Source organism: Ptiloglossa arizonensis, chromosome 9, assembly GCF_051014685.1.
Source record: "Ptiloglossa arizonensis isolate GNS036 chromosome 9, iyPtiAriz1_principal, whole genome shotgun sequence".
Lineage (NCBI taxonomy): Eukaryota > Metazoa > Arthropoda > Insecta > Hymenoptera > Colletidae > Ptiloglossa > Ptiloglossa arizonensis.
Window position 1 is genome coordinate 2,430,967 of NC_135056.1, and position 23,011 is coordinate 2,453,977.

The following is a 23,011-nucleotide window of genomic DNA, read 5'->3' on the forward strand; positions in this document are numbered from 1 at the left end:
CCAGCTATCCCATTCTTTTCGATTAAAAAGGTTCACTCCATTGAATTTGGCTAAAAGATTTATTAAATAATTTATATAAATATCAACATACACTATGTACAACTGTAACTTTTAACGCTAACGTTAACGCTTTTTCTTATAATTCCTTTCGAAGAATTGATTGTAAGATACTCTAAGTTATAATACAAATTTTAAGATTAAAATTTTTCAAAAAGAAAGAGAATACACGAACAAGCTTTATTGTCTTACGATGCTTTCGATTTGTGACCTTGCTAATTTTCGGAAGTATTCGAATAAATTGGTGTAAGAAACGAACTTGAGATCGATATATGGCGGTACGTTAGCTGACAGCAGAAAAATATAGCTTTAGTATTATTTAGACTTTCATAATTCTTCACACTCTAAAAACAACGAAAAAGTGATTTAGTAATAGCGCAGTAGCTTCTCGGACGAGCGAATAGAGAAGTAAAACGTACATTATTTTATAAACGATATAATTTAAAATATTAAAAAATTGAGGTTAGAAACCCACATAGGCATAAGTGGTAAAAGAGATTCTCAAAAGAAAAATTCGAAAGATAGGTCCACAAAAGAAAATTCACGTGCTAAAACGACTAATGAAGATTGCAAGCAGAAAACCTTATTATTGGACAGAAATATTATAATTAGAGGAAACCTTACAATGGAAAATAACACTGCAGCTAAAACACCAGATGCAACGGACACAAGACTGAATAATATTGAAATCCTAACACAGATTTTCATAAAAATAAAATCGTCGATTTTAATAAAACTTACATACAATATAGTTCTTAGAAAAATATTTGACTTGTATTTTTTTTTATCTGTTATGATGCATATCTAGGGAGTGAAATCAGCCCTTAAAGTTGGAGGAGAGAAACACATTTTCCACGATATTTCGAAAATGATGAGACCTAGAAAAAAGTTATTTGAACAAAATATTCTAAAACCTTATGCATTTAATGACCAGATAAAACCGGTGATACTTGTTGGGATTTGTACAATTTTTATCTATTTCAATTTACTTTGATTCGAATTAAAAATATTTTCTACTCCTTCTTTGTTTATATATTCTTTAACCTACAATATGAAGTTATTGCTGTTTCCATTATTTGCATTAATTTTTGGCTATAATTTTGTTTAATTAATTTTGTAATTACACAATTACGGGCTTTAAAATTGGGTTTTTTCAGAACTACTAAATGTTTACAAATGTGTAACACATTAATCACTTTATGGCTTCTACCTCTAAATTCAAAACAGTTTTAAAGATCTACATTTAACAAAATTAGAACTTTTTTGAGCTAGCACGTTTGCGAAAACAAAAAAAATTTTAACAATTATTATAAAGAGTTTTCAGGTAATTATGTTATGACAAGTTTTGATAGCAAAAAATTAATTAACAATACGTAGTCATAATATAAATAGTCACTATATCTTACATTTTTATAAGTGTTCACGTATAACACAAAAAGTACGCAATTTTTGCTTAAACAACTTGTTTCTAGGTCTCATCATTTTCGAAATATCGTGGGAAATGTGTTTCTCTCCTCCAATTTTGAGGGCTGATTTCACCTCCTAGTTATGTACCATAAGAGATAAAAAAAATATGAGTTAAATATTTTTCTAAGAATTATATTATACGTATGTTTCATTATAGGTCATGATTTAAACTTAAATGGTATTTTTTGTTAAGTTGATAACGAATCTCAAAGTTGTACGACGAATTTTAAGAATATGAACTAAAAAATATAGATCCTTACATGATGATAATGCAAAACGAAAATACTTAACACACAAAAACCATGATAAATCTTCGATTAGAGCTAAAAGAAAGGAGTATGTTCTTAGAGTACAAGAGCAAATAGCTGAAAATAAAAATACCAAAAGTTTCGGGAATATAGTAGTGAGAAAATTCAAAACTAAAACATACAAAGACTGCAAAATAATCAAAGAACAATGAAAGAAGACCATCCTTGCCAGAGCTCAGAGACGTGTGTTGCTCGGTATTTCCAAGGCCTACCGCACGGTGTCTACCGACGCGATCTGTGTGATCGCCGGTACGATGCCGGTAGACTTGGTGATCGCAGAATGTGCGTGCGCCTTTAACATCAGACGGCAGAACGACATCACATTGGGTAACTGTCGAATAAATCACGAAGATTTTGCGTCAGAAGCGGTATCTCCCTCTGAGGCAAAAGCCTGAGTGAGGGAGGAACTCCTACAACAGTGGCAATTGAGATGATCATTGTCCGAGAAGGAAAGGACCACCTTCCGATACTTCCCGGATGTCTCTGACCGTTCAAAAGCCGTTTGGATACATCTCGATCACTATGTGGTCCAATACCTTAGCGGACACGGAAACTTCCGTGCGAAGCTAAAGGAGTTTGTCCTAGTTCCGGACGAGAACTGTGTCTGTGGCGAAGCCGAGTCATCCCCACACGTCCTGTTCTACTGTCCGAGGCACCGAAACGCGCGAGAACTCCTACAACCGGCAGTCGAAGGCAACTGCCTTTCATGGCCGGTAACAGAGGCTGACTTTGTCACGAAACACCTGTACCAGGAGTTCCGGAAATACGCGCGTGCGGTGCTGGGCAACAACAACAAAGATGATGATCGAACGCAGAACGCAATTATATAGGGTTGATTATTTCTCTTTTGATGCTCAATGGGACATGATTCAAACGCACAACGCGACACTACAGGGTCGAACTCCTTCCCTGCGTCGCAACACTCGAACCACTCGAACGCATTACGCGACGGTGCAGGGACGACCAATCCCCTCCCGTTGCAAGGGGACTTGACTTGACCTACTCGAACGCAGACAGTCTTGTGCTTCGGCCAAGACTCCTCGGGCCGGGAGCCAAGTCCCACCCGCTTCGGCAGGTGTATCCCGGACTGGGTTGGACTCGAGGTGGCAGTGAAGGTTCGCCGCCGTCACCCTCCGAACTATGTAACGGTGCAACAAGAAAGTAGATGCCCGAACACTAGGCAAAAGTAGTATCGCTGATATGGTCCGAGGTACAGCGCGTCTCTTCGCTTGCGAACGGACATCGAACAAACTACATACTACATATCTAAGGGCAGTGGTCGAGTACTACCTCCACGACAGATGGATCGAATATCCGGGCCAGTACGATATAGAGCGGGGAGAGGTATACTCCAAAGTTCCACAGGTGTTCGTACTGGGGTCCCTGCTATGGAACCTTGGATACGCCATCATTCTGCGGGCCGCGGATCTCCCTGACGAAGTATCTGGGGCTGATTCTCGACAGCCACTGGCGGTTTGAGGAGTATTTCCGGTCCCTGGCTCCGCGGTTGGAGAAGATAGTCGATTCTCTGAACCGGCTCCTCCCCAACCTGCAGTGCCCAGTGACCGGGTTCGCCACCTCTACGCGGGCATAGTCCATTCGGTGGCCCTGTATGAGACCTCCGTATGGGTAGGCGACCTAGCCGATTTCCATAAGCAGATGACTTTGCGGGTAGCCCGTGGGTATAGGACCATGTCCCATGAGGCGGTGATCGTCCTGTCGGGGATATCCCTGCTAGATTTGCTAGCGGGCTCGCACGCGGTTTCCTACGAAAGCCGCTGCGAATTTCACAGGCAGGAGATGGAAGCCGTCATACGTCAGGTCCGGCAGTCTATGCTGCTGCGGTGGCAGCAGCGGTTGGCTGAACTGATGTTCGGCCAGCAGCCTCTTGGGACTATCCGAACACTCCTTTTGGAGTGGCTGGGTAGAGACTACAGCTCTCTCATCTACTGTATCGTATAGGTGCTGTCTGAGCATGGATGTTTTGGGCAGTACCTGCGTCGTATGAGCAAAGAGACGATGGCGCGCTGCTAGCACTGTCCAGCAGACCAGGATACTGAGCGGGTAAGCGCCGTATCCTAGTCGACACGATTGGGGCGGATCTCTCGCTGCCGGGTGTGGTAAGAGACATGCTATAATATTGTTGTTTTAGTCTCCAAAAGGTAAAAGTAAACAAGAAAATCAATATTTTACTTTCAAAATGCTACCATTCTTTTAATTATCAATTTTTTTCTGTCTTTCTAGTACCTACTATAGACAAATGTATCCTGATTAAGAATCTTTTTCGCTTTTTTGATTTAAATCATGGCAAACATGAGAAAACTTTTTCAGTACGCGATGCGTATGAAGTTCTATACTACCACTAATTTTGACTATTCTTCGTTGTAAAAATTTGCAAATATTATTGAAAGAGTAATAAACATATATGAACAATGCCAAGGCATAAAGTTGCATAATTTCTTTATAAGAAAATCTTTGGTAAAAAAAGCACCAAAGTTAAAAGACATAGTTTTAAGAACCGTGCCTGGGACAGGGCAATAAAGACAGTGTTGAGACAAGAGTTGTGAAACGTTGTATAGAGTTGTGTCATTGTTACGTTATTTACTGTTATCCAGTTATTGTCTAAGTATTAATTATTTCTGTAGCGTGATAGTCTCCGAGAAATGTTGAAGTTAGATTACGTCAACTGCGCTTCTCAAAGCACAAATTAATGTTATTGGGATTGTCGGAAATGTAAATGATGAAATTGTATTGATTGTAGATGTGTATTTTGTCACACTTGACTGTTGAAGTGGACTTCTTAGTTGTATATAGAATGATTGAATACGACGAACGATCACGGAACGATGTTAACTGAATGAATAACGCTCACGGAATGAATTTAGAAAGTGGAATGTAGCTAGAAACTGGAACGAAGTTGGAAAATGGAATTTAATTAGAAATTGGAACGAAGTTAGAAAATGGAATGTTTGATTTTTCATGCGTGTTCGCTATTTACATGGGTTAGGTGTGTGTTTGTATTGGTAAATCGGGTTGTCGGAGAAGTGAACATGGTTGGGCGTGATTAGGTTAATTATGCGTAGAAAAAGGGAAAACATAGATAAGAAATTTTTCCTTCTCGATGTTGACCTGGAGTTCTTGGAAAGATTATTAAAAAAAATTCAAAGTTTTGAAAAAATAATGACGATAAAATCATTATGGTTTGGAAAATTAAAAACTGCGTGTTGATCGGAGGTATTGGTCGTCTGTTTGACGAACAAAGCAAGCTAATCCTGTCATAGAATTACCGGATTCTAAGAACTCGTGTAAACTGTATATATGCTGCAACAATTTCAATGAATAAATTATTCCGTGTATTTTAAAACTAACTCAAAATTGTGCAAAATATTGTAAATTTATTATATTTTCAAAAATATATTTAAAAATCTCGTTAATTTTTTTACGTTACTTCTCTTGCACGTATAATCAAAAATAAGGAAATTAATGTTTTGGAATAGAGATTGATGCCAATACTCCATGCGATCTTGTTTTGTAATTTTGGATAATCGAATAAAGACACGACGTCAGCGTGAATCTGATTTCTTGCATAGTAATAATACCAGATTCGCAATGGTTGTCGCAGAAAATTATTCATTACACCTACTTTAGTAGAAATTCGAATTGCCGGTAGGCAGCGTACGATCTTGACTAACGATTGATTAGTTTTCTAGATAAAATATGTCCACGTTCCATTGATTTAAAAATAAATATTTTAAAACTGAAAACTCATAAAATTTGTTACGTCAATAGTCTGTTTTTAAACAGTACTGTGAACGTTGTAACAGCTTTCAATAGCAAATTTTTTATAATATAATTTAAATAAGAAGAATTAGTTATTGAGGAAATAGATTAATAATAGTTATTCATAATTTCAAATAGCCGATACTTGAATATTAATATAGGGCATGCTCGATGCAAATCACAGGAAGTGGTGGTTTCTTTCATGAGAAAGGAAATGGAAAACTGGTTAATCGTAACATTTTGTTATGACGTTCATTGAAACTAATATAAAAAAACTTTCCAAGAACTGGAAAAATCAATTTTGACAAATACGATGCAAAGAGAAATCATACACGTATGAATTTCGATTGTATTTCGAAGGTAAATGTAAACAACGGAATTTTAATTTAATTATACGTGAGAAAATTATTTCGAACTAATTTTCTTTAAAATAAACACAAATTACAATTTGTCTTTTGTTATTTAATTGCATTTAATACAATTATTTTTTGTGTGCAATATGGTAGGTGAATCATAAATTTATTTGTATAATTTAATTTTCTCTATAAATAATGCATATTTTTCTTCACGACCTATAGTGAAACATGGTGGAGAATCGATTTCAATTTATAAATGCCGAATGTTGACGCTGTACTTTTCTTTGTTTTATTGGTGTTATTATAAACACCAATATACATTGATATTTAAAAAAATAATCTTTACCAGAGTGCAGAAATATTTGGTTTAAAAGATAATTTAATCCTCTTGCAAGATTATAACCCGAAGCTTGAGTCAGTAACACTCGAGTGTGTATTAATATACGTTGTATGAAAACAAGTTCTATAAAACTGTACAAGCATGATCCACGCAACTTACACGTCTCGAATAATTTCTAAAGTATCTATTGCACGAAAAAATATTTCATATAAGAGTTACATGGTTTGAAGGAGCATGTTATAAATTATATGTACATATTTTTTTTTTCATAAGTGGAACCGTTTCGAAAATTCGAAGGTCGACTTTATTTTCTTAAATGGAATACTGTATTAAATTTTTATATTAAAATATAGAAGAATGTCTATTTCTGGTTAAAGAAGTATTGACCTTCATTAGCCTTAAATCCAGCTCACCATTGGATTGTTGGTATCAGTGTGGTCAGATTTCAATCTCTAAATCACTGACTGGGAGTCAGTAAACTGTAACTGTAGAAATACTTATTACCTATATATTTTTATCAGTTTCTGAATATTTGTTATATTTTCACAACAGATATAATATTCCATTCTTTTTTCTTGATAATTATTCTACAGACTTCGAAGAATATGTATATATTTTTTATTTGTAAAAATTTGGTTAATACACTAGGTTCTATAATATTTTTATTATAATTAAGTACTGTATGAATATCTTTTACACTAACTGTATATTCTTATTTCATTATACGATATTGATCGCACTTAGAATTTCATTGCTAAAGAGCATAGACTATTGTGAATAAAGACTATTGAATATGTTCATCGGTGACAATCCTTCTAAAGTTTATAGTTATTTTCAACCTCCCACCCGAACCTCTACAATGACGCTATCGTTCACATTCAGAAATGTTAAATAGCTTAATTAGAAAGATATAACTTTTAAATAATGGATAAAAACAATTAATGATGATTTTCAATGGTATACTATGAAAGACTTAATAACACATATAGGAAAGAGAGTTAAAAACTATTCTTCTTAAGACAAAACTGAATTTTATACTGTACAAAACAAAGGTTATATCCAGTATGACCAGATTTCATTTCCTAAATCGCTGATTAGAAGAAGTGGAAGAAAATAGCATGGTGGAGACCTTTCTACTTATTCATGCATCGTGTTCTGAAAGTATCGGAGTGGGGATGCTCGCACTCTCTACCGCGTGTATAGTATGAAATGAATGAATCGTAATTCATTATTTGTTGTACGGCTAAATCTCTAAATGAACAAAAAACACAATGAAGGACTAATTCAATTATTAACTCATGTTATATTAGTACTCTATTTTCCTTTTCATAAATTATGTGTAATAATGATTGTTATTTACAAAAGTGTATAAAAAATTTTATTATTTATAAATAGTATTTACAAATTGTGGCATGCATAAGAAATTCTTACTTAGGTTTACTTTTGTAAGTAACAATTATTATTACACATAATTTATGAAAAGAGAAATAAAGTACTAAAATAATGTGAATTAATAATTGAATTAGTCTCCCATTGTATTTTTTGTTCATTTAGAGATTTAACCTTACAGCAAATAATGAACTTCGATTTATTCATTTCGTACACGTGGTAGAGAGTGCGAGTATTCCCATTCCAATGCCTTCAGAACAGGATACGCGAAGTACGGTCTCCACCGTGCTATCTTTTCCCATTCCTTCTAGTCAGCGATTTAGGAAATGAAATCTGGCTACACTGTTTATATATATATATATATATAGTTTGGAAACTTTAAACATATATGCATATATATGCATATATATATATATATATATATATATATATATATATATATATATATATACATACCACATTTGTCTTACTATAGCTTATGTATAGAACATCTAACCTTAATAAAATCAAAATTGCAATTTAAGTAGAGTTTCCAAACGAATATTAGATTTTCAACGTAATAGATATTACGGAAATGCTTCTAAATCTAGTAAATCATACTATGGTCAGTGTTATTATCATGCTGCGAAAAGAAGAGACAAGTTGTTTAGATCAACGCTCCGTCCGTAGTCCAAGCAAGAAGCGTCATTGGTCGAAGACGGTGATAAGAACCAACGGCGACGATTCTAAGTTCGAGCAAGAATGAATTCGTAGCAAGGTGCATCGGCGTAGACTTCCAATTAAACGTCAAGTATTCATAAACAGATTTAGGTATTACCGCTGATTTGATACGTTCCTCGTAATGAAAAAATGAGTACAATTTAATATGCGTTATAATCATTAATATTTTGAAAATTATTTAATCCGTGCTATTGAAGCGTCAATTGTGACAACTATTAGAAAAAATAATCCTATTACTAAACTTGCAAGTTTATGCAGCTGGAACCTTTTTCAATATGTTTTCTAAGATTTATTGAACAATTAGAATCAAGTCTGGCATTGATGCTAGCTGTCAAAATAAGTTACGCCTAATTAAAGTCAATTAAAAATGTTTTACTGAAAATATTAATAAAATTATTGACTTAATGTATGTTACATATTTCCTTTATATGTATAAAAATAAATTATTACAACTTTTCTTTATTAAATTTTATCAGCTAGTTGTAATTTTAATATTATGTCTTCCGCTAAAAGTAGCACTTATTCTATACTTCAAATTCAACATTATATTTTTCGCATAAGCTTAAGATATTTTTCGAAAATTTTTATAGGTTTTGATACGTCAACTATCCTATTCTGAAATTTTATTTAAAAAGACTACTTCCTTTGCAGGAAAAAAAATTGGAATCTTTTCCGACTTTTGAACCACTATACGACGTAGCAAGCGTCGCGATTATTGTATCATATCATTAATAGATCAACTGATCTTGCTAGCAGCGTTTAGCGTTTATTAAATATCTTATTTTATTTTATATCGATTATAAAATGAGTATAAACAGATTTATATTATTCTTAATAAATACAATTTAGTTCTTTTCGCTATAAATAATATTAATGATTATAATGCATATTAAATTGTATTCATTTTTTCATTACGAGGAACGTATCAAATCAGCGGTAATATCTAAATCTGTTTATGAATACTTGATACTTATTTGGGAGTCTACGCCAATGCACCTTGCTACGAATTCATTCTTGCTCGAACTTGGAATCGTCGCCGTTGGTTTTTATCACCGTCTTCGGCCAATGACGCTTCTTGCTTGCGATCGCAGCAGTAGCAACGAACTACAGGCGGAATGTCGATGTAAACAACTTGTACCTTCTTTTCATAGCATGACAATAGAATAGAGTGAGAACTGTCAGTGACTGTCCCAGCGGTTGAGAACAAAGATCGTGAAAAGCACAAGTTGGATGCACTAGTGTCACGTAATAATTCAGTATTTGATACAAAAAAATGTTGATCTCCAACGGGAGACGAACTCTTTATTATTTTCCCTTGTAATTACACTTTAATTACAATTACCGTACCGTCGGTCATAGATTCCTGCGAATCGAATCACAGGTAAAGACTGAACTGTCTCCTATGGGTCGGGTTTTTAATCTGTTCATTCCCTTGTTCTGAGTGTCCTGCGTTATGTAAGGAGTGTCGTTCGTGCGTCATTATGGGAACGGAAAGAGTCTCATGAGTTGTTATGGGAACCTATGCAAAAGGAATTTCGGTTATCAGGGGTCTCTCGTATGGAGTGTCATGCGTTGTTATGGGAGCGGAAAGAGTCTCATGCGTTGTTATAGGAGCGGAAAGAGTCTCATGCGTTGTTATAGGAGCGGAAAGAGTCTCATGCGTTGTTATGGGAACGTGTGCGAAAAGGAATGTTATCAGTGGTTTGGTAGGGTTACACTAGAGTGAACAGAATTTATTGATTGAGATATGGCAATCTAAAGTTGATTCCCCGGAATCAGATGCCATCCTCCCCATAGTCCGTCGTTACCATAGTTCAGAATGCGGCTAAGTACGTATAATACGTTCGTTCAAAAATTGAAGTATAAGGAAAATTTACAATAAATAAAAGATGGATAATAAATCGTTCATCGGAAATAATAGTCATTAGCTTGTTGTTATAATCACCGTTAGTCTGTTATGATTATCTATTTAACGATTGCACAGACACACTGCGCAAGAAAGAAGTTGGAAGTGTTAACAGCTGTCAGAGGTACCCTTATATCAAATGGCTAAATTAGAGGCTCCTAACATTTCTGATTCACTCCTGCCTTGCGAAACCAAGAGCAAGATGGAATATCAACGAGTCAGAATGACTGCAAGCGAGTGATGAACTGTACAAGACAGGCGAAGTATCGATACTTTGTCTCGTTTTATCTTTCGGACATCTAAACGTCTCTTTTGCGTGCAATGTTTCGTTTATTTCACCCAGTTCCTCAGTCGCTTTTGATATTTGGAACCTGCTCTCGCCTGCACTCGACAAACGTGTCTCCTCTACGTTCAAAGCTTGCATCGGTCTAAACCATAAGGTTTTAATGAATAAACACTGTATTTATCATCAACAGCCACATATGTTGACAAAAATTACACAACAAGATTTTACTTTATATTGCACCGATAATTTTTTAACAAATTACACTGCAACATGTAATAATATAATTAATGAAACATTAATAGTCGTATTGTATAAAAAATGAGAGTGATTGCATTTTTCAATTTTACGGTTATTAACAATTACACTGAGTGTAATACCACAAATTTAGAACCCTTTCTTATCTATAACCACATATAACAGAATATATCACTTTGTAATTATCATTTCGATGTTACTAATTTCTTTTTCGGATCGTCTCACTCTTTCAAATTTGCGAACCGGAGAGCGTTTTATCTTATTAACCAGAGAAACTAAGGACCCATCGGGTCAGAAAATCATAGAATCATAAAACAATGCTATCTTTCCCGTATAAAATATTTCCAAATTGTTACTTATTGTCGCTTATGTTCATGTTAGAATTGTCACTATGGAATCTCGAATATGGAATTGTTTTGCAAACGGAAGAGCTCCTCGAAGAATCAACCTAACCTATTACGTTGATGAAACATTAATATTGATCGTTAGGGATACTAGGGGAGCTGAGGACGGTGACCGGCTCGTTACACAAATCAAGGAGATTAGTTTAGAGGTGGCGCTCCGCAAGATGGAGGTGCTATCCCAGACCGGGTTGTTGGTGGCTATCTATCTAGCTCCTGACTTGCGAGGAGCGGACAAGAAACGAGTCCTTTGTTTCACTGCTGCCGAGCACGGAAATAAGAACTCCTCTTCCAATGAAAATGGGAAGGGAGAGCACCGGTCGTTATGCCATTGGCAGTTCCCGGTACTCTCTTGAAATTGTGTGAGAATGGTTATCGTGGAGATTTTAGTGGATTGACTTTGCGTCCGATGTTTCTTTCCGGATGCGGGAAATCCCATACTCCCCCTAATCCCATTCCAAGATTTTCCCTACGTGAAGAAGAAATGGTAAATGAATAAGACCGCGAAGATGATTGCAGAATTATATATGCTGGTATTAGGATCAAAGCAGGAAATGTTTGTTCTAAATTTAGAAATTCAAAAAATTGTTATTACGCTTATTATAATAGTTAATAACCATAATTTTAAAAACATTCTAATCTCTCTCGTTACGATGCTATTATTTTGTATTGTATACGTTTACTCCTTTTTAAAAACAACGAGTATAGAATAAATCAAAATCTTTGTGCGCTAGTTACCAATTGTTACGTATGCACATAACCATTTTGCAATGCACGCATCTGCGGCTGCAATTCGTACCATAGCCGCGATCGACAGCAAATTATTCCTTGCGTATTTAGCTTGCCAAGGCACCACAAATTTATACAGTTTCTTGCTTATTAGACGTTGCAAGTTATGTATAGACTGTTACGTGTGGTTTCTATTATTGTCTTTATTTCATGAGATGCATATTTACGTCAAGTTAAAATTCGGCCCGAGGTATGCGTTATACGTATACTGTAAACGAAAAGTTGCGTCCACATTTTATTTGTGTCATCTAAAAGAGCATATATTAGTTGAAAATAAGACTGTCTTTTTTTCCATAACGATTTGTATACATCTTATTTGGTTAGATAGATTAAAAAAAATGGATATAAATGGTGTAAATAATAGCAAACTATTGGTACCTTGTATAGGTTGAAAGAAATTATTGCTTAAATTATCTTTACTTTTATTTTTACCAAATGGTAATTTTAGTCTCTCTTGGTCCATCTCTTATCGAGGAAAATTGAGAAACAAGAGTTGTCGATGATTACGTGGATCTACGAATGTGCAATATTTGAAGCAAATCATAATGCAGCTAGTGGATTTCATCGGTCTTAAATGAAATCCTTTTTCCACTAAATGTAATTTTCTTCCGAACAGCATAAAACGTTCGTCTAACAAAACTTTGCGGAATAACTTTCTTCCGTATGCTTGAATTGGCACAATTGAACAACATAATATATAATATGTGATTCCGATGTAACTCGGAGAATATGTTTGATAAATTTAAAAAATGTCATCAGAACCACAGAATGCTTTGTAAATGTTCCTTGTTAGAAAATAGCATAAAAATGTGAGATGCAAACCTGGTGTGTAGATCAGAGGAAGTAGGACTAGCAACGGAGGAACCGGCAAACGATTGTTGTTCTGTGGTCGGTGAGGGACGGGATACGGTTAGAGCGGGAGGAAGCAGGTCCTCATGAGTACCGGTGGCGCCGGAGAGCAACAGCAAAGGCAAATTTGGGAAAAGCCATGCCGAGGCGGCACCTAGTTCGCTGAAATCGCTGGCGTCGCTGGCCCTCGAGGACTTGCGGCTGCTGGCTCGACTACCTCTATGTACATGTAGAAAAGCCGATACTTTGCCACTCCATCCACCCCCGCCCCTACCCTCGTTTCCAACACCAGGACTCGATGTTTGCGTCTGCGAATCTACTTCCTGAGCCATTCTTTCGCGTTCCTTCTTAGCTCTGAAAAGAAATATTATTGATTAGAAATTCTTGATAACGTTAGGTGCGCAAAAGGAAACTAATTCACTCACGCTATGAATTCTCTTATAGTGCGTTGAATCAATCTAGCTGCTTTGTCCTGCCGCTTCCACATCCTTGTCGAGGAAACAATTTCAAGTTCTTTACGAGTGGGAAACTGTTTCTTGAATTTTATGTCCATTTGTTCTTGCAATTTTCGGAAATCCTCGGATTCCTCGACGTGCCCGAGAACGTGCTTGACAAGTGAATGGAGAATGTCCAGACAATGAATCTTATTACCCTTTGCAATAGGAAGATTGAAGCTAACCAACGCCACCATGTTGGGCTTCGATATTCCTAATGGTGGGTCTAGGCTCGCTATAAAATCGCTCAACTGCGAAAAATTTATAAATTGGGTTGCGTGCGGATCGTACCTATAAACCAATCATAATTTTACTTGTTAGAGACAAATTCTTATAGACATTCTAGAGTAGGAAATAAAAATACATAAATAGAATGAGAATAATTCTCACTTGGACCATCGGATGTAGAACATTTCTAAATCATCTTCGACGATACCAATTTCCTCTTCCTGATGAGCTTGATTAAAGTTCTCGAGAATAATGGCGATGTACATATTAATAACGATCATATAACTGATTATGATGAAGGAAGTAAAATAAGTTATTGCCAAAAGGGGATATCCACAATTTCCGTTCATTTGCCGGCTAGTAGGCGTCGGATCGCAATCCGGTGGTTGCACCATCAGAGATTCCAGTACATCGTTCCAACCAGCTGATGTCATTAATCGAAACAGTAATTGCATACTTCTACCAAAAGTCTCAAAATTTACCTAAAGATAAAGAAAAGGGGACGAAATGTGCGAAAAGGTTGTGATCAGTACGCCGTGTTTAGATAGTATATTAGAAAAATAGAGCTTTATCGAGGGAAGCATTAATGTTTAAGTAATTCTTAGTGCTCACCATGTCATCAAGTGCACCTTGTTTTCTAACGTGGCCAAAGACCGACATGCCGATAATAGCATAAATAAAAGTAATCAAGGCTAAAAGGGCACCGATGTTGAATAGCGCTGGAAGACTGACCACCAGAGCGAAGAGTAGTTTGCGAATACCTTTTGCAGCTTTTATGAGCCTTAAGATTCTACCAATTCTGAACACTCTCACCACTCGCAGGAGCGTCGGGGACACTGGGAAGTCTACCATAATATCCTCCATTAATATTCCTAGAATTGAAGCCAGCACTAGGAGGAAGTCGAACAAATTCCAGGGCACCGTGAAATAATGATAACGGAGTCCTATTATCTTGACGATCGCTTCTAAGCCGAAAACAGTCGTGAAAAATGCATTGGACACTTCAAGGACGAAGAAAATTGGATGAGGCTGATCGTAATGCTCGATTCCCATTGTCAGCATGTTGAGAAATATCAAAATGAAAATTGCTATTTCGAATCTGGAAATATTGCAGTTGTTGATCGATTAGGAAGCGATCAAAATCGTGTGAAATTTACATTTGAATAATTTTCTAATTAAATAAGGAGCAATTAATATACTCTTAAGTAAAGAAATTTACATTCTTTGTAAAAGATAGATAATTTAAAAAGGTTTACCTGCGCGAATTCGATAGGTCGTAAAACATTGCAAGGATTTGATTCATCGGACGCTTTATCACCTTTTGTGGCTTTTTACGGCCGAGTTTTTTCATGGCAGTGTAGTAGTGCTTTTGACTTTCGGTCAAAAACATTTCTAACACTCCACCTTCGTACTGGAAATAAGGATAAATAGGGGAAAAAGAAGAAATTGTCTTTTCGCATGTCACACACTATATTAACACGTTCCATGCCACGTGGGTCACCGATAGCACAACACATATTTACTTTACATTTAGGGTGCTAGCGATTTTCTTTATGGTTTGATTGTAATTGTCATAGAAATGAATAATCTTTATTCTAACAACGCAATATGCACAAGCGTTATAAGTGTATTTTAAACATTCGCTGCGTCTTATGTTATGTTTCTTCTCATTAATTATTAATAATTTTGTCATTCTGATTCATATGTAATTTTTCAAACACATTTAACATTTAAAGCTATTTTCGATCTTTGAGATATTTTGCCAGTAAATACAATTGCATTCACAGAATCTATAGGAAATTATAGGTTTTAATTTTCTAATTTTGCAACACTGGTTTAGAAATTGAACAATATTTCGTTGAAAAACTGTACAAACTGACAAGGAAAGGTCCTGGGGTGTAACTTTTACGTTTTAACGAACAGTCTCCATATTCGATAATATAAGTATTATTAACAAATAAGTTTATAACATGGTTGGTACAACCGTATGCTTGGTGGGTTAACAGTTCAATTATTTTTTCCAATACCTTTTTTTATTATACATATATATTTTACATTGTTCATTGTAGAAACATACAAAGTCCAGAAATATTTAAGGAATGTATCGTCTAGAATGTTAACAGCCAATCTCAAACAGGAAATATTCTTAATAATGTATTCATCAAATATTTGTATACTTTGCATTAATTCTTTGATAATCACTATGCAAACTCATTAAGTTTGATAATCGAAATATTAATTAAATATAATTCATATTCTCAAGAAATTAATTATTTACCATTTAAATACCGATTACAAAATGCAATAAGTAATAAATGCTTGTCAAGCAAGCGCTTATATTGATATTTTTTAAACATTCCTTTTGTTAAGAAATCGTAACAGTTACAAACTTTTATATGTTATAAAACAATTAGAAGGTATGCATTTGTTTATAAGATATCCAGTGATATGACTATTAAATTGTCATTGACAACGCAATACGTTCGTCATTATTTAGAATTCAATTATGTAATTCATATTAAATAAATTTTGGCCCCTTTCTTGATATTACACCCTAAAGCATCATTTTTTGCACTTTATAAGACGACATTTTACTTTAGTTACATTAGTTTATTTTACTTTCCTTAGTATTTTATTTACAAAGGATGAGTGACAGACGCCGATTTTGATAAACTCTGCACAATTGTTCAATGAATCAACTTAAGAACTTTGCCATACCTGTTCACTACTACTTTTTACCTTAAGGAAGGAATTACCCCTTTTATCCGAATTATTCCTTTCATGTGCACTTATAACTTGCAAAATTACAAAAGATACCGAAAAAATATTTCAACAAATGTTATACCGTTTTTGAAGGTCTATATAGCTGCAAACAAATTTTTTTTACAAAAATTAAGGGGATATTCTAGTGTGAAATATGTTTTCTTCTTTTTAACTTCTTCGGGGAAATTTTTGCAAAAAGACTATAATACGTTTTACAGTAAAATTTACTAAGTTTATTTACATACATTTCAATAATAATTTTCAATTTTTTGGATGAATAAAAGTTGAAATTAGTGGCACTACACACTCTCAAACACAGTCGATCTTAAAAAAGATCGCTTCGTTTGAAATGGAAAAATATGAAAGTTTTTTAATTAGTATGAGTTTGGATACAGCAGATATAATACTAGAACAAAAGAAGAAGGTCAATAATTAGAAAAACGGAGACGTTTGAAATTTAATTATCGATTTCTTACACTTTCTTTCAATTTCGGGGGTTTAAAAGAATATAGAAAATAGGCATTTTTACTTGATTCTAGTGCGGACTATAATCATACAGGTACTAAGTGTGCATCTAAAATTTCAAGACAATTGATTAAGAAGAATTTGAAACATCATTGGCAACGTTTTGGAAAACATAGTTTCGAGTGAAACGCTTTGAGATTTTTCTACATCAATAATGATCACTCATATGTGAAAATCATACTTAGAGGCCAATTTACCAGCCCAGGACCGTAATGGAAACCTTCTTCGTCGAATATGTCCTGCTTCACTGATTCTTTTGTTTTCTTATTGATTTCTTCAAAGGTTCACACTAGACTACACCTTAAAATCCAATTTCCTCTATTTTTTCTAGAAATTTTTATTTGCTTCCAGACGAATAAAACCATTTTGTTATTCTGAATCCAACAATGTCCAATGATGTGTAATTACTGTTATTATATAAAATTGTCGCTCTGATTTTGTGCTTTGCATATATACATAATGCACAAACAGAAATACAGTACATAAATACACACATACATACATATGTACATATGTATACGTACGTAAGTACGTTAAGCGGTTGAAGAAAGTTTATTGAATGTAGCTTTGACAGTAGCGATAATCCTTAAAAAAAATGATTCATGCAAATACTTTTTAATCAAGCATAGCGAAACATATATTACAAGTTTCCCACATACGTGACACTCTATCAACATCCACTTTTGTTCCATGATTATTTGAACATATTTTGAAATCTACGCGAGGAAAGCTGATTATGCATAAGAAATTGTAATTTTATTATACGTATATATTCATCCTGTGATGTAAATTAATATAATTAAGTCAAATGATTCGATTCCAGAAAATTTTGATAAAATTCTTCCAAATGCGGAGACCGAGAATATCAAGACGTTGCAATTTGTTTCTTCTTGACAACCTGAGGATAATTGTTTTTTTCACAAGGAACAAATCGTTCTAAGAATCCAATGATATAATACATCTCAATGTCTCACATGTTAAATCATATTTTAAAGTAATCGGCGATTAATTTGCCAAATTTTGAAGTAGATGAAACATTATTGATTAGAAGACCTGAATAAATTTTCTTGTACTCTTGATCCAAACTGTCCACTTGATTTTTTTAAAAGTAAATTTAAAGGTAGAAAAATGACACTAGGTTTTCATCTGCAGAGACAGTACCTAGGCTAAATTGTGTAATTTAAATACACAATATTAAAAAATATGGGCGATAGCTTCAATCGTTTTATTTTTCCCATACAACTAATGTTCTCTGTAGCTCTGTAGCTCACTAAATGTAGCTCTGAATTGAAATCACTTTCGTTGAAGTTGAATACATTCTCTACTCCATAATTATTAATATTCGGTTTCACAATAGTAATAATATCAAAATACACAGAATTAGAGTGAGAGTAATTGTATAATACATTACTGTGGCAACATCGTTAGGTTTAGAATAAAAAAAAAAACAGCTTGATTCATCAGAAAACAAATAAACATTTCTGAAGAAATAGACAGAGAGAAATTTAATTTTAGTAAACAAATTATTTTTTTCGAAAATTGTTTTCCCCAAATATATAGGTCTTTAAAAACAGTAGAAACTTTGTCGATATTTGTTTTCGGTATCTTTTGTAATTTACGATTTATAAGCGTATATATAAAAGAAACGACTCGGATAAAAGGGGTGGTTTCTTTCCTAAAGTACAAAGTATCAGTAACAAAAGATACGGCAAAGTTCTCAGGTGAATTCAATGAACAACTGTGCAAAGTTTCATCGAAATCAACGTCTGTAGCTTACCGATCGTTCCTTGTTAGCCGAAGTAATTTAATTGCTTATTGTTAGTATTGGGAAGGATGGGTGTGGGACACAATACAGGGTGCATCAGTAACACATTACTGAGCAATATCTCCGTTACATTTAAGGGGATCTTCTACTGTAAAGTTTAAAATTTTTCTCTGTATCATTTCAATCAAAATCATACTTACGGCCAATCTGCCAGGACTGTGGAGAGGAGCTTCCTCTTGTTCAAAGATGTCCTGTTCTGATGATTTTTCAGCTCTTTGTGCTATTCGAGTTTTCTTTGCAGCATTCGTTACCCATTGTTGCGATCGATCGATGTTCGGCACGGACGTTTGCGTATATTTCGGTCTGCTATCCAACAGTTATGTTCATCCCAGATATAACTTTCAAAATACTTGAAAAGACTTCGTTAAAGATGTTAGCAGCCAAAAATATTGCTATCCAAATTGTTGAAAGTTTACAACGAATGTGCTTTGGAGCAAACGTCCAACTCAATGAATCGAGCGATTCTTGGTCTCTGCTCTTAGATACCTTTGTAGTAAATCTTCTGATGATAAATACTCGTCCATTGGTTTTATAACTTCTATGATTTTATCACTGAAAGGCTCATGTAGCCAATGCTCTTATTTACTTTTCTTACGTTCCGCAATCTGATTCCCATTCGTTTCTCTACATGACCTACGCACTTATTTTTTTTATAGTAATTTCTTCACCATATATATTAATATTCAAAATGCCTTTGTATGTTTTACTATACATGTCTCCAATATATACAGTGTATTTAGCATCATACAGTTCCTCTAATATAATAAACATTCTCTTCACGGCATTAATCTCCATTTTGCCTGCATTACCGGTATGATTTACAGGGCAAGTAACTATTTGTGGTTTTTATACCAACTATCTTACTCGTTAACTACTTTATCTTTCTTTCCCTTTTATATGCTACATGTTTGACATAAGCTACACTTGATTATACTATCGATTACTTTTTTATTGTACTTTTCGATCAGTGTTGTAATACCGAACAACGAACTGAATAACTTGACCGAACAATACATGTGTAACATTGTTAATTTTATGAGTTTGGTGATATGTTTTTACACATATATTTCTAAGACTATATCCTTCATGAAAAAGCAAAAAGACGAATTTTTTGACAGGTTACAGTAGAAGAATTCTTTAATGATACAAAAGAATTGCTGAAGAAATGGTTTCGAAGAGCTTGTTTAGTTTGAAGGGATGTAGATAATGGTAAAAATTTTCTCAAGATCATATTTTCTGGTATTTTAAGGTCATCGATGTGTTTTTAGATAGAATCACATATTTTTAACTTTATAACGTAATAGTTGAGGGCAAGACTGATCCAACGATCATAATTTTTTAGGAATGGCTACGAATAATGTAATAACCACACTGAAGATATTAGTCGAGGAAAATTGATTGCAATAAGCGTTCAAAAATATTTCCGTTAACTTTTTCAAATTTGTTGATTCGATTATGAAATGAGTGTCACACATTCACAAGCATATTCCAACAGCAGCTGCTTATCGAATTTTTTTTTCTTGTCGCCTCATGTTGTAGGTTTCATTGGGAAACCTTTCTCTTTGATAAAACCGCATAGAAATCTAGGGAAGCAATATCCAAAGACGAGTAATATCATTACGAGAAGGACAAATGTAATGTGACGGTGTATCGTCTTAGTAAAATCACATAACAAGACGTAACCATAAGAGAATATTTTCTAACGATCGAGAAATTTGTGTATCTACTTTCATAAAATGTCGTACAAGAAAAGTGTAATTTATTTATAAAAATCATCCGTAATAAATACATTTTTCTTTCTGTTGCGTAACAGTTATTTCATTATTTGCAACTATTTTTCATACTCAATCTCGTGGTATTATAATCAACAGATTCGTTTTGACATCAGGTATTACGTTATAGTGCTAAAAATATATAATCTCATTTAAAAGAAAACATCGATGATCTTAAAATCTCAAAAAATATGACCTTTAGAAGAAAATGATTCCCATCATAATACATGACACTTCGAACCAAACAATTTATTTCTTCAGTATTTTCACATCTCATTAAAAGTAACAAAGATATCGCCTTGTGGCAGAGTTACAGAGACACCTTGCATATTTACAGGCACGTGTATGGAGTATTCAGAGCAGAGATTCTACCCACCACCTAACACTAACCATAATCTTGTTAACCAAGACGGACTACAGCAACCCACAGTAACCTATAAGAGAACAGGTTCCAAATCGTCCAGACAGCGGGTTAACCCGTTTTGGTCGACTTACAAATATCATCATCGACTATCAAATATAAATGACTGCTAGTATGAATCTATCTTCATGGATACACATAATGATGTCATAATAATATGTATCATAAACTTTATACCGAGTTTCAATTCGATGATGAATTTTAACTAACATGCTTATAATATAACAAAAATAATTTGTAACATAACCAGAAAGTATAAGCATATCATACTTACTTGTTTCTAAGAGAATGGTGTATAATTGTAAAAATTAAGACATAAGGTTTAAAATATATGAACATATGTATATTGTATAAAATTACACATATATCGTACAATAAAAGTAATACAGAATAATTGGAAAAAATACATACAAAAAGTAAAGGAAAGGCACACACATTTAAACATACACAATACAATAAAAGAAATGCAAAACGATTGAATAAAATATTTATAAAATGTACCAAAAATAAAAAGTACACACACATATACAGCAATACACATACACTTAATTACATTTATTTACTCTCGCAATCATATCGTTTAAAATGTTATGATTTAATTGAGATCTATTGTACAATCATTCGAAACGCTAGAAACTTGTATTGGTGGGATTACGTGTACAATATTTGCAAGGTCTTTTAATTTCCGACAATCATGATTATTACAATATTCAGAGTCCATCGCAAGACACCGTCGAAGCAGAACCTGTTTACGAAGTGCTGACGAATATCAACGTACACATATAGTCGCATGCGATTACCAAAAGAGAGAGAAGTTCTACGTGTTCTTAACAAAGTGTATTTAACCGTTAGATCGGTCACTGTCTCGAAATAACCATGCTGTCAACCGCAGAAAAATATTCACCTAAAGTGACATACGCTCAAATGGCACAATAGGTACAATTTCCCACGAAAGACCAGGCTATAGTACTTGATTCAATGGAAGGAATTTCAGTACAAGAGTATGTTACTGCTATTGATCAAATTACTGACCCCAAAAGCATCAGATTCGATTCGTGTATTTTTCACGGTCGGATATGTCAGTATCTTAACAACAAAGAAATGGTAGACAAACAAACGTGCGAAAACGTTAAAGTAAACATAGGAATGCACAGTTTGGGGATACAACCGCTGATATCAAAAGCTAAACATACTATACGTGTATCCTACAATACCATACCGTGTAACAGGAGAAGAATTAGCCAAATTAAATATTCAACCTATTTTTCAAATTATATTTATTAGAGCTGGAACGAATGATCCTAACTGTACACATATTCTCAGTTTTCGGAGACAGATGAATGAATTAGAACATAAGTTCGTAACGTTTTCAAAGTAAAATTCGAAAACAATTTTTAAATATTGATGCATATATTTTCCATCTTGACTTAGTACTTTTCGCCATTTTTGAGGCAACTTCGTTATTCCGTGTCAAGTCGGGTGAATATGCAGTTGATGAGGCAGGACATGTCAACCAAACTATACCACTTTCTGACATGCCTGCAAGGAGACACGAGGTCTAACGTTGTCCTAGTGGAAAACGATACCCTTCTGATTGATCAGTTCAGATCGTTTTTCATCGATTGCTGCCTTCAATAGATCTAATTGTGAACAATATTTATCCGAATTCAACATCTAGTTATGCGGCAGAAGCTTGTGGTACAAGATGTCCTTCCAATACCACCAGATACACAACATCACTTTTCCGGTACAAACCAGCTTTTGTGCAGGTCTGTGAAGGTTCATTGCGTTTTCTCCAAGATCTTCAACGTTTCACATTGTTCTATAGGATCCATGTTTCGTCGTTTGTAATTATCCGTTTCAAAAATGGATCGTTTGTATTTCATTTCAGGAATGGATCACTTATTGAAAGGCGGTCAATTAAATTTCTTTCCGTTAACTTGTGAAGCATTCATACATTGTACTGACTTTCGTATCCAAGAGTTTTCAAATTCTTTATAATCATCGTATGAAATATGTTGAGTACATCTGCCATGTTCCTTGCCGTGTGACGTGGATTGCTTTCAACCAGCGTTGTGAT

The 23,011-nt window shown here is 34.4% G+C and overlaps 1 protein-coding gene across 1 annotated transcript in view; it reads right to left on the minus strand.

The window, feature by feature from the left end:
• Positions 1-23,011, minus strand: part of LOC143151619 (sodium channel protein 60E) — a 107,852-nt gene that overhangs the window by 16,405 nt on the left and 68,436 nt on the right. Inside the window, exons 16-20 of the mRNA XM_076320954.1 lie at positions 14,882-15,036; positions 14,238-14,724; positions 13,788-14,107; positions 13,329-13,688; positions 12,877-13,257 (exon numbers count right to left, since the gene is read on the minus strand). Coding sequence (XP_076177069.1) covers positions 12,877-13,257; positions 13,329-13,688; positions 13,788-14,107; positions 14,238-14,724; positions 14,882-15,036 — 1,703 coding nt within the window. The remainder of the gene's footprint in view (positions 1-12,876; positions 13,258-13,328; positions 13,689-13,787; positions 14,108-14,237; positions 14,725-14,881; positions 15,037-23,011) is intronic.